The sequence below is a fragment of the Agelaius tricolor genome, unplaced genomic scaffold (assembly GCF_023055355.1).
Source record: "Agelaius tricolor isolate 1412-34295 unplaced genomic scaffold, bAgeTri1.0.p SCAF_7, whole genome shotgun sequence".
NCBI classification, from domain to species: Eukaryota; Metazoa; Chordata; class Aves; order Passeriformes; family Icteridae; genus Agelaius; species Agelaius tricolor.
In genome coordinates, this window is record NW_027269267.1 from 15,814,348 (window position 1) to 15,826,806 (window position 12,459).

General features: G+C 36.6%; 1 protein-coding gene across 4 annotated transcripts in view; it reads left to right on the plus strand.

Moving 5' to 3' along the window:
* Positions 1–12,459, plus strand: part of MAP7D2 (MAP7 domain containing 2) — an 81,767-nt gene that overhangs the window by 56,016 nt on the left and 13,292 nt on the right. For 3 of the 4 annotated variants that reach the window (XM_071430419.1, XM_071430417.1, XM_071430416.1), the window contains 4 exons: positions 238–336; positions 2,270–2,380; positions 6,598–6,746; positions 7,824–7,951. In XM_071430419.1, the coding sequence (XP_071286520.1) occupies positions 238–336; positions 2,270–2,380; positions 6,598–6,746; positions 7,824–7,951 (487 nt within the window). The remainder of the gene's footprint in view (positions 1–237; positions 337–2,269; positions 2,381–6,597; positions 6,747–7,823; positions 7,952–12,459) is intronic. The other variant, XM_071430415.1, reaches the window with a different exon arrangement.

The following is a 12,459-nucleotide window of genomic DNA, read 5'->3' on the forward strand; positions in this document are numbered from 1 at the left end:
TCTCCTTTAAACAGTGTGTAAGTATACTTAACTTTAAAAAAACAAACTGTTTCATATCATAGTTTTCATGATATGTCATTAAAAAAGCCGGGAAATTATAATAATGAAAGAAGTCTTTTATACTTTGAGAAAGAAAACCAGTTTTCTTTGTGATACAGTTTGTGCTTAATTCCAGCTCCCCCAACTTATTCAGTAATTTCTTTCACCTCTTTTTGCTCTGATTTCTCTGCTGTGTAGGTGAATCAGAAAATACCCCACCCCCTGTTCTAGGTTTAGCTGCCAACACCCTTCCTCCAGACCCTGTGACCTCTACTGCTCCTGCTGATTCCTTCAATGGTATTTCAGAGAATCACAGTACCATCGTGTCTCGTTTATAACTGTTCTAATCACTGTAATCCATCCACTGATCTTGTTCTTCTTAACCACTGTTTTCTTATCATTTCAGTCTGCTACTCTACAGCATTACCCTTAGTGATGTAGACCAGTGTCTTTTAATTTCCTTTTAATTTTGCCATGGTGGAGCAGTGCATGCCTCACATTCCAGCATAGTAGAGGCATTTCATGGTTTTCTAAGTAATTGTAGACTTCTACTGCTCAGATTCTCATTTTTTTTAATTCTGTGGGTACTCTATGTGTGTGTGTGTGTGTGTGTGTATGTGTGTGTAATTACATGTATATTTGGCAGTTCTAATGGATGTGCACAGGTGCTGTTGAGAAAAATTTCAGTTGCACAGTAAGAAAATGTGTTATGGAGACCATGTTTCTTCAAAACAGCCCTCTTTTTCCATCTCAAGGACCTTCTTCTGCAATATTTTGAAAACAAGCAAATTTGGTACAAACAGCCATGTTATGTTTTCAGCTTCCTAGAACAAATTATGACCAACTCAAGTGGTTGACTTTAAGCAATCACGTTTTCTATTGTTCAGGTTTAGTTTGTTTTTGGCTTTTGTTTGTGTTTTATTTTTAGTGGGGTTTTATTTGTTATTGCCATAAAAGGGCTCTGAAGTACGAGTTCTCCAAAATAACAAATGGATTGCATATAGGATTTCAAATTGAAAATGTGATTTGATTTGATTGCAAATGTACTTGGTAGTTTGAAAAGAAAACACAGCCTGTGCTTTTGAGAAGTAGGTTTGTTCTCTCCCCCAAAGGAGGAGTTAAGTTTGGCTATTACTCCTGCAGAATTCACAGTAAATACTGTTCTGCCTATGATCTCACATAACTAATATTTCTGTGCAAACAGATACAATTTTTTTACTGATTGTTGTTCATGTGCAAAGGTATTTGCCTGTGCAACTGATGTTTTGCAGCATACCAACATTATATCTGCTTTTTTAAAAAAGGAAATGTAGTGAATTGCATTGTTTACTGTAGTAGATGGAGCCAAATCTTGGAAACTCCACTAAGGCAATGATTTGATGGACATAATAGGGAATGCAGTAACTTAGAAGATGCAAAATTAGGGTCACATACATGTCTGTAGCTGAAAATAGTTTTGATTTTGAAAGAAATAAAATTCAAATGGAGGGAATAAAGTGTCTGTGCTTTTAGCTTCTGAGTATCATACAGTGATCATGAGGTACTAGTACTCTGCTAATACTTGAGTAAGATTTCTCTTTCATTCAGTTGAACAAATCCCAAGGTAGGAAATGGATATTATGCTCAAGCAGATTTTATCAAATAGTATTTCAGAAGAAAAATACCAAAAAACCTGTCTCTTTTTTTTTTTTTTTAATTCTTCTCAAGCACAGAAAGATAAAGCCAGATGGCTGATGTCAGCTCAGTCATTGAAACAGTGAGGTCTCATATAGATGCATGAATGTTGCTTATGTCATTTTCTTATTAGAGTAATGTCTGATGTGAACCTCAGCTCTTCCAGACTGAAGGTAGAGGGGAGGGGGAATGAAGATGAGCTCAGAGTTGCCATGTATGCAGTTTGATTTCTTTGGGTAACTTTATGCTTGTGGTGATACATAATTATTTATCAGTGTCAGTATAAAAAATAGGGGTTGGTGAAACTGGAATGTTAAATTCACAAGCAGAAAAGTTGCATGCCAAAGCATGTGTCATAGGGTGCTGGTCCTCAGTGGTCAGAAAGAGCTCATCTCACGTGCCTGCTGCTCTCTGTGAAGAGAGCTGCAGCCACAATCTCATGCCAATTCAGTGCTGTGACCAGTGCAAGGGCCACAAGTACAGATGCAAGGTTAATTTTTGGAGTTTATCAATGCTGTGCTGTGAATACAAATATCTTCAATGCGTTTCTCTGCAGCATGTGACAAACTTTCAGCTTCTACAATGAATCTGCCAAAGCAAATGGAGTCGCCGATCAGTAAACGCCTCTCGTCCTCCACAGCGGCCATAACGCATTCCCCCGACAGAGGCAAGTGAACCTGCTGGTCTCCTGCCAGCATCAACTAAACTCTCCTTCTGCTTAGAGCACTTCTGCTCCATAGAGCTTTGGGGTTTGCTTATGTCTGTTACTCAAACATCTGAGAGATTCTGTATTAATAACATGGTTCTGCAGCCTGTCCCAAGGCTGTGCTGCTGTCCTGGAGATCATAGTCCAACACAAATGCCATGGGCTTTTACTGATTCTTTTCCAAATTTTGATACTCCAGCAAACCAGGTTGTAAGTACAGGCTGTGACTGCAGCAATTTCCTATAACTGTACTGCTTGTGACCTTCTATCAAAATAAGGAAAAACAGGCAAAGCAAAGGTGTGGCCTGGCAGTAGATACGGGATGTTCCATATGCAGGGATATATCTGATGAGCCACCTGGGAGACTTCAATCTGGTGACCAGAGTTGTAGAGCCCGTTAATTTCTTATGAAACTCTGATCCTCAAGTGATTCCACAAAAGATGATAATCTTGTAGGATTAGTGGTTGCTAAACACTACAAAGAGGACTGAAGGGTTTATCTCACTGTGAACTTTTTCTTTTTTTAGGTTTATTTTGTGTTTTATTTAGGTTTTATTTCTTTCTACCCCCTTTTTTTTTAAGTCTAAGGGGAAAAAAATATTTTTACTGAAATAAATTATGAAGGTTTGTTTCTAGAATGAAAAAGAGAAGGTAAATTTATTTTAATTTTTGAATTGCTTAGCTCATCAGAAGCTTTGAGGTTATTATGACAGATGGCTATATATACATGTAATAGGAACATCTATATATGTCTTATATAGTTGACACTTATATTTATGGAGCAGGAAGTAATGCAGGCATATTGTATAAATAAGACTTACGTAACATGGTGAGATGGCAGATTTCAAATGCAGTCCCAGCACAGGTGGCACATTAGTGAGCAGCTGCACTGTTTACCAAGTGTTGTACCTTTCCTGCTGGGGAAGAAGACAAACTTTTTTCGTGCTGATTCATGAAAGCAACCATTTTGCAGAATGTAACATGCTTCTGAGTAAAAACAACATACAACATGGTCTTAACCTGCTGTGTGTAGTGTATAAGTGGGAAACTTAAAACAATGGAGAAATGAGAAGGTTTTTTCAGAGGGAATGAAAATTATCTTCAAGTATTTTAAATCTCAAGTAGTTCTAGAATTTTTTGTCATTTCATTTAATCATTTCATCATTTTGTTTCAGTTATTTTAATGTAACATTGTTTTATTTCTTTACATTTTAAATTTTATTTTATTTGCTCCCATCCTTCAGCTCACCGCATGCATCTTAGTCCAATGGAAAACTTTATTGTTTCTCGACTGCTGACTCCCACACAGTCATCTTTAGCCAGAAGCAGAAGTACATTAATGCTTTCTGAGCAGTACAATACTCCAGGTAAAAATGTGACTTCCTCACTTTGAAACCACTGAGGTTTGCTTTTAGCTGCATTTATGTAGCTACTGGAAGAAACAGAGTACTATGAAACAAATGGCAATTTACAGGATACTACAAAATCAATGATGAACTAAGTTGTTTCAGATAGCAGTGTATTTAAAATCTTTGAAAAGCACATTATCTTGTCTGTGCTATTCTGAATAACTATTTTAGAAAAAAAGTCATTAAAACTGCAGACTATAAAAAAAAATAATATATTCATTTAAGAAACAGGTTTTTAGACAAGGATGTGACAACTCTCGGAGGCTTTGATTGATTTATTAATGCCAGCCCTGTCATACCCGAATAGTATGTAGAACAAAAATCCCAGTGCACCATTGAGACTTAATTATTTTTACTAGGGCTCCAATTTCTATCTATTAAGTATCTTTTTGCCTTTAACTGTGGACTGTGTGTATGTGACACCTATATGTATGTATAGGTGTAAATATACATACAGAAAACCAGACTATTGATAGGAAGATGTCAGTTACAGAAATTATTGATCTTTAAGAGATGATAGTTACCATTCCTATGTGCAAAGGGTAGACTAATAAAACCAATATTTTGCAAACATCTACAAAAATAATGTTTCCAGTCCTGCTAATACTTGGGCAAGTGCCTGACTTTGAGTAGTTTCTGTTTATAAAGCCATACCTGGTCATAGATTGGCTAAACAAGACAAAAGTTTAACAGCCCTTTTTACTTTTAGTAGAACAAACAAAGAAAAAAAGCCCCCCAAAGCATGCACCCAAATGCCTGTCTGCAAAAGGAAACACTTTTCCAAGATTAAACTATTTAGATGATGAAGACAGATTATCTTTATGATGAGTGTTTTCACACATCTTGGTTAAAATAGGCTTAAGTTCTGTAGCTGTGTTTTTCATGCAAAGCTATTTAGAAATGAATTGCTAAGTAAACCTACTTTCCCTTGTGCATTACTTCTCTGTTCAGTGCATAGGGACATTGATACTGAATGCCTCTAAAATTGCTTCCCTTGTTTCTACATTAAAAACAGCCTCTACTGGAAGCAGAAATGTTTTCATATAGCACTTGAGAAAGTGCCTGATTTGATTACTGCTCAGGGACCAGCTACTGTCAAGAGTGAGCAAAATCCAAGTGAAAATTAGATCAGTACATTCTGCTTAAGATTTTGAGCTGAATTGCTGAGGCCACCTGTGTTGATTTTTTTTTGTGTTCTCTATTTGATATCAAAGAAATCAATAAGGATGACTTTTGTCCTTCCTCACTCATTTTGTTTGTAAACTCTCAGGTTTATCTCCTCATCACAGGATCTTTAAAGTAATACACTGGCATGTCTGACAAGGGTACAATTTGTTCTGAAAACTGCTTTTTCATTGAGCTGAAACAGGGCAGCTGATTTTGGGAACAGCTTTTTGAACAAGCATTCTCTTGTCATTTCCCCACAAGTCAATCAGGCTGTAGCACAAGTTGCAAACAACAGAGGCCATTGACATTTTGTCAGTAATTGCCAGCAAAATAGTTGAGGGACATCTCCCATTTGTCATGTACTTCTCACCACAGAAGTAGCTTCTGAATAAGGAAGAGGGATCTTCCTTTCCTGTCTTTATGCTGGGGTCAAAATTGCTCTGCTACTGCATTTTCTGTAAGCTTAGAAATGAGGACCCTCAATTTCAGACTCTACAGCAACACATTATTAATGTCACTCGAAGTCAAGATATTCAGGCACACAATTGTTACTGGATGCATAATTAATTCTTTTAACAGTTGAAGTAAAAATATTTCTCTTAGGCAGCTTTTAAGTTTCTGAATGTTTTTGTTAATATACAGTGACCTTATGCCAGTTGGCTGGAAAGTGGGTCAAAGAGTACAAAGGTCCTGTTAAACTTCAAAGTATTCAAAAAGGCTTCATAAAACTCTTATTAGGGCTGTCTCCAGTAAAAAATTTGGGAATGTGACTTTCTTTACATTAGTGCATAATTGCTGCTTTTTCAAGGTCAATATCCCTTCTGACTTTAGTTGACTAAAATTGGAAACATTCTATCGCTTGCAATTAGTGTCTGTCTTATTGATAAAACATATACTCTGTTGATTGTTCTGTATGTATGTGAAAGTTTCATCTGAGAAGGCAATATGAACAAAATATTCAGGAGTAAGATATCCCATTAAAAAATTCCTGTTCATATTGCAAATAAAAAAAGTTGCCCTATAAGCTGTAATGCATGTGTCACACTCAAATTGATGTCTCCCTCAAATAGCAATAACTGAAATACCTACAGCAGCATTTAGTTTAGGTTTGGGGGCTTTTTTGTTAATTTTTAAAATTAAATATTATTTGGAAAGTAATTAACATATTTAGGAGCCTTTGCATGTTTAGGGTTTAAAAAAGACAAAACTCCCCATGCTTTTGTCACCTTTCCTATTTTGCAGTATGCATTCAAAAGTCACCCAGTTAGCATTATCTGCTTACTCTTTTTATCATATGCAAAGGAGGCTGGACTTCTTAGAAGAAAAAAGAGTCACAGTATTAGTCAGTTGGTGATTCAAAAGGTATATGAGGAAAAGAGTATTATATTTTAGAGATTTTTTCCTATAAAATGTTTTAGTCAAGACATTTTTAATAAACATGGGATCATGTTGAATGGATTATATGTGATATTTTAAAACACTGAAAACCACTTTAAAACTACCTTTGAACATTATAACTTAAAAGTATGCTGTTTTCTCCCCTCCTTTACTTCCTCTATCCGTGCTCCTTTTTGCTCTTGCTATTGTACTATAACTCTTTAGTATTCCATATCTGTCCTCGTGTAGCACCAGCTAGTCCTCTTAAATCTCCCTACAAGCCTTCCCCCACCCGAAGCACCGACAGGAAGAAGGCAACTTCACCCTCCACTGCCAATGCCATGAAAGGGGCACCTGCAGCTGAAGTTACTCAGGTGAGTTTTTAATGGTTTTGATTTCACTGCTGGGTAAACTGATGCAGCTTCTGCTTGTTATCTTTCCCTTTACATGAATACAAATGAAGTGCTTCCCCTGCTATAGGAAAGAGCAGTAGAAAAGTGAGCTGTGCCAACACCTGTTGTCTTTGTGCTCCTGTTAAGGTGCATTTTAATATCTTCTTCCTCCTGGGAATCAGTGCTGAGTGCTGGTATTGGAACACCAACACCCCTATTTTCAGAGAACTGAGGCACTGAAGTGTATGTTTTTGGACTTGTTTATAACTTCTGGGAATGGGGATGACAAATATAATTCCCTCCTGAGTATGATTATCCAGGCTTGCTGGTTGATGGGCAAGCTTCATATATTTCAGAAATTCCCCAAGTGTATTGATAATGCCTCTCTTTTACACCAATTGATTTAACTCTTTATGTGGACATTTTTAATGCTGTTTGCTTAAAAGATGCATTATCGATCCACTGTTGTTTCCAGAAAAGAAAAGGCAAGTCACTCATCTTCACTGACTCTACACAGCTTAAGGCATGCTTTAAAAAAAATCTGTGTTAGGGCTATAATATTCATGTAAGGTCCTGTATCTTGTAATACTTTATGTTAGGGGGATTCATGCCATCTAAATTAGCTGCAAGTGAAAGAACCAAAGCTGGCAATAAAGATTTGTGTAGTGTCATTCTTAGGTGTGATTCAGTGTTACATGCAGCAACATTTCTGTGAGATGCTTGTTTGCACTGCTGATCATGTCTAAGCAGGGGCATATGGATGATTTTGAAGATTCCACCCAGTGCCACCACCCCATCCAAGAACTCTTACAGAGGCTGTGATGTGTATTACTTATCTGAAATTTGCATGCTCTACCCATGCAAGACAGGGGTGGGTGTGTGCTATGTCTATGTAAAATAAACTATTAATAACACCTCACTTGTGAGCTGCCTGTTTTAAAAGCTTTTACAAGTGTGCCACACAAATCTCTTTATATGCCAGCTTGCTAATAAAACAATCAAATGCATTTTTGATTTATTGATCCTAATTATGGGAATGAAAATGAACTTTGCTTCTAGACTGAGAAGATAAAGAAGGAGAAGCGACCTGCAACACCTGGTTCCTCATCTGGTATGGGATCTCCTCTGAGAAGGTCTGATTCTCCTGCTGCTATGTCCAGAAGATCTGCATCACCTGCAACACCTAAGTATGCTTTTCTTAGTGGAAAAATATCCTGTGAATTTCTCATTACCTGTAAATAAGGCACAGATTCTTGAGGAACTTCCTTTGAAGTGTTGTATAAAATGCAGCTAATTTTACTAATACATACACACATATACAGATGGGTGAGAGGAGAGGTGTAGATGACAAATCTGATATCTGTAATATTGTGGTAGTACCCACTAGAGACTGTTCTCCCTACCTTTCCTCAGTCTCGAGATTACAGTGCATTTCATTATTCATATGAAACTTTACATCACATTTATTTTTAAATATGCTTTTTTTTTGCTGTTTGATTTTGAAGAAACTGCCTAATGTGAAGAAATGCACTCATCATGAATGCTAACTAGAAATTCCACATTTAATATATGCATTTCCTATTGTTGGCATGACCATCTGGTGCCATAAATACACTTAACTATGTGTCATCTAAACCATTGGTTTTAACCTTTGCTCATTTGCAGACCTCTGTGGTTTTGTGTTTGTTGCGCCTTTTGCTCCTTTTTTTTAATGCAGAGCTGTGGTTCTATAGCATATCTGGGCTTACTGACAACTGTCTTGCTTTTCTTGATTGTCCTTTGCTGAAAACTGTTTTATGTGCACCACTGCTTGAAACTCAAGTCTAAGCAAATGGGTTTCTTAGAACAGAATATTAAGTCTGGCTCTAATGTAGGAGCATGCTAAAGTAGTCCTGGTCTACAGTACTTGCCTAATTTATTTGGCTGGTTGATTGGTTTGGACTTTTTCCCTTAGACCTTGTTTGTGGGTGCCACTTCTGTCTTGAAGATTGTCTTTTTTATCTTTTTTAATATGAAGCTGGCCATATTTTGTACCAGGCTTGATGATCCCCTTTCTGAAAAATTTCTTCTGCCTGAAAAACCAGCTGGTGTTCCTTTTCTCTTTCAGCTCTGAGGGCATAGCCCTTTAGTGGGGGATGATTTTGTATGTGAATCTGATGTTAGACAACATAAGGAAACCATCTGACTCTCAGCATTCTTTCTGGTTTAGACATCCCCTTGCATGTAACTGGGACGCTGCATTTCTTGGTTTTTCTTATAAAGCTACAAATTCTCAGACTTCCAATATTATATATGTAATGTCATCAGATTCTGTGGTATGAACTACATCCATTTTATGAAAAATTTAATGAAATGCAATGGTAATGACAGTCAGCTTTCTTCTTACAGTTTTGAGCAGAGCATTGTCTAGTGGCACTCTGCAATGTAAAGTAAAAAAAAAGTTTGAGCTGTAAGACTGTATATTATTCTGGCAAGTACTGATACTCCCTGCTCAGAATGCATTTTTCAGTTTGTTCAGTATAAGAGTAAAGTATAAGAGAAAAAAAAATAGACCCACCAAGAGACACATTTAGTTAAACAAAATGATTGGCAGGAAATGAATTAGCTTGGAGTCAATTGCTGCTTGCTGGGCAGGCAAAGGTTAGTGCAGATCATCAGAGAAATGTCCAGTGGTAAAAAGAAAAAGTTCTTGGGAGACAGCTCTTTAGTGCTTCATGAAAAAGGTATGCCCAGTCTTAATTTGAAGAACTAATTTCCATAAAAGATTAGGAAATTATGGAGATTTTTTTTCCCAGAGGTGCAAATTATAATAACCTTTGTACAGTAAAATATTTTCATGCCTATAAGGAATACTGTTTTTAGAAGAAGAAACAGATGCTGCATGGAGGAATTAAGAAGCCTACTGGTGGGTTTCTCTGTGACTGTGAGCCACAGTAGTGACCACAGATCCCTTTTTTTCCCCCTCCTTCTCTTTCTCAAGGGAATCTGATTCTGACCATGTCTAGGAATGTATTACTAAGCATTTAATCTTAACATGGCCCAATTAAAACACCCTTCTTGACCTTATGAGAGATACAGTAAATAGAGTTTAAATCCATGTTTATTACTGATTGCAGAAATAGAGTTCTGCTTCAGCACTTTTAAACCTCCCCTCATAATTCTAAAATAAAGAAGTGCCCTAATGGCCATATTGTATAATTATATGTAGATGATAATAGTGATAATATATGTATTTTTTCATACAACTCAAATTCCACTGTTAATTTTCATTGAGGAGATAAGATTATACAATCTAAAGGAAGGTTCCAAAAGCCTTACTGCCTGTATTTAAATCCACTGACCAGCAAGATCATTATCTGACATTCAAGTACAATTTTAGTCTGACTAAATATGTATACAAATACTCATTCTCCTTGCAAACCTAACAATCTTTTACATGTTTAATCTTTCTCCTTCTAGCACTCTATATGACTGAAAAAATACCCTGGAAGAAATAAGAATACATATTGTACAGCATTAGTAGTTAGTAATCCAGCATAGCACCTTAAACCTCTAAAGCTGTTGAGGAAAGAATCAAGTATGGCCAGTGATTTACATGACAATTAGCTGTATGCATTTCTTTTCTTAAGAATGTGTGATTTAGCATTCAAGTTTTCTTGGCATTGTTCTACTTACCAGTTTTTCACAGTTGTCATCTTGGTATCTGAGTGGCAGTAACTTGTCTTCTAAATATGTTATTTCATTATTTATTAAATAAAAAGCTCTTTTAATCACGATAAAGTAACTGAAACAGGATCAAACAAGACAGTAAAACCTCAGCCTAAAGAGACCCAGTGATTAATGGAAGAAGAGAGTTGCAGTAATTACATAAATAAAATCCTAATGTTTTGGATGGGCAAATTTTACTGAGAAAGCAAAAAAGGTCAGCCCAAAAACATAACATCTGAGACAAGTGAACAGATACAGATATAAAAAGGAGAAAAGGGGAAAAATCAAAATATGCTGAACAACAATTATAAGCGGGGAAGGAATCAAAACACGATGTTGTTTGGAAAAGTAAATATGTCAAGAAATGTCACAGAAAGAAATCCAAAACTATTATTTTGAATCTTAATGTGGATAAGATGAAAGTTAATGGATTAGGTTGTTTGAACAATTGAGAAATTGTCTTTAATTTTTTTCAATTGCTATTGGATATTGATGGCACAAAGTTCTCATTTTCTTCAGATCTCTCACAGGATCAATAATAACAGGATTAGGGGTTTGGGTAATTTTTTGTTTTGTGCTTTTTCTTTGAAGATCTGTACATTAATCAGTTTATTCTTGCAGTATCCCTCAGAGAATAGATAAGTGTGCTTTCTTATAGATCAGGAAGGCAATAAAGCCTGTGTCCTTCACATGTCTTTGGGTAAATAGTTCCTAAATAAATCAATGGCACCTGACTGAATCAAGGAAGTAGGATTTAGTTTTAAGTGTCTTCAGATGAGCCATAGTGTAAGCCAGTGAATAAAATCAAAAGCTCTGACAAGCCTCTGTGTCACGTTCTTTTGCCAAAGCATAACCTCATGAGAAAAGGAGAAAGGGGGAAGGGAAAGGTGACTGATGAGTGGGGCTGCTGATGGGTGGTGCTTCATGTTTCCTTTCCAGATCCAGGCAAAGGTCATTGTCCTTTGCTCGTGGTTTCTAATGAAACCCCTTACCTGGTGTTTTTGTTGGGTGACAGCTCCCTGAAGCCTGGGGGAAACATTTTTGATGTCACAAATGTGCATGCTCAGTCAAATTGCAGAATACGAATGGAATATGAACATAATATAGTACAAAAAAAAGTGGCACTCAAACTTGTAAAATGTTTAAAAATAAGTTATTGGAAAGGTTTCTGCATGTGGTGAATTCCCCACAGAAGTAGCTTCTATGTTCTGCAGTGACCTGTTTTTATTTTTTATGTGCTGCATTTGCTACTCTTCGTTTTTGTGTTGACTTGGAAAGATAAAAACAATGGGTAGAATGTTTGTTCAAGAGTATTTTGAGGGATTTTTCAGCAGTTAGCTAGATAACAGGCCAGTTCACCTTTTGAAACATCTGTAATAATGCAGCTATTCAAAAAACTATTCTACAGACCTATGCTGAGTTTTCTCTCTTTCAAGAAATGTAAAAGAGAAATTAATCTGTCTTTGGTCACAAAAGATCAAAACTAAGAGTGAAAGAAAACTGCTTTTGAGAAAGTGTCACAGATAGAGCAAAAATATCAGAACCCAGAAATAGCTTGTGATCAGAGCAATGTCAGAAAGTAGGCTTGAGAACATGCAGGTCTGTGCTGTGGTTTCAGCAGAGTTTTTGTTGATTTAATGGGGAGAAAGGAGAAAAATAATGCAGCTCTGGCATTGCTGAAGATTTCTGATTTCCAGTCAGCCTCATGAGCAGCAGTAACCAGTGACCTGCCACATAGCTGGCTTTTCAGGAGAGCTTGCTGTTCTCTGCCCTGCTCTTTATGGCCAGAGCTGGTTGTGACCTCTGATTTGTGTGCTACATGTGCTTTATTTTTGTGCTTTGCTAAAGTAAGCTCAGAACCCCTCATATGCTCTTCCTGAGACATTGTTCTGCACAATGGACTATCTCTTTTGTAATTAAATAGGAGCCATGGTAATTAAGAATCAGTGGATCCTCACACGTGATAGATGTTCTAGCAGAGCATATA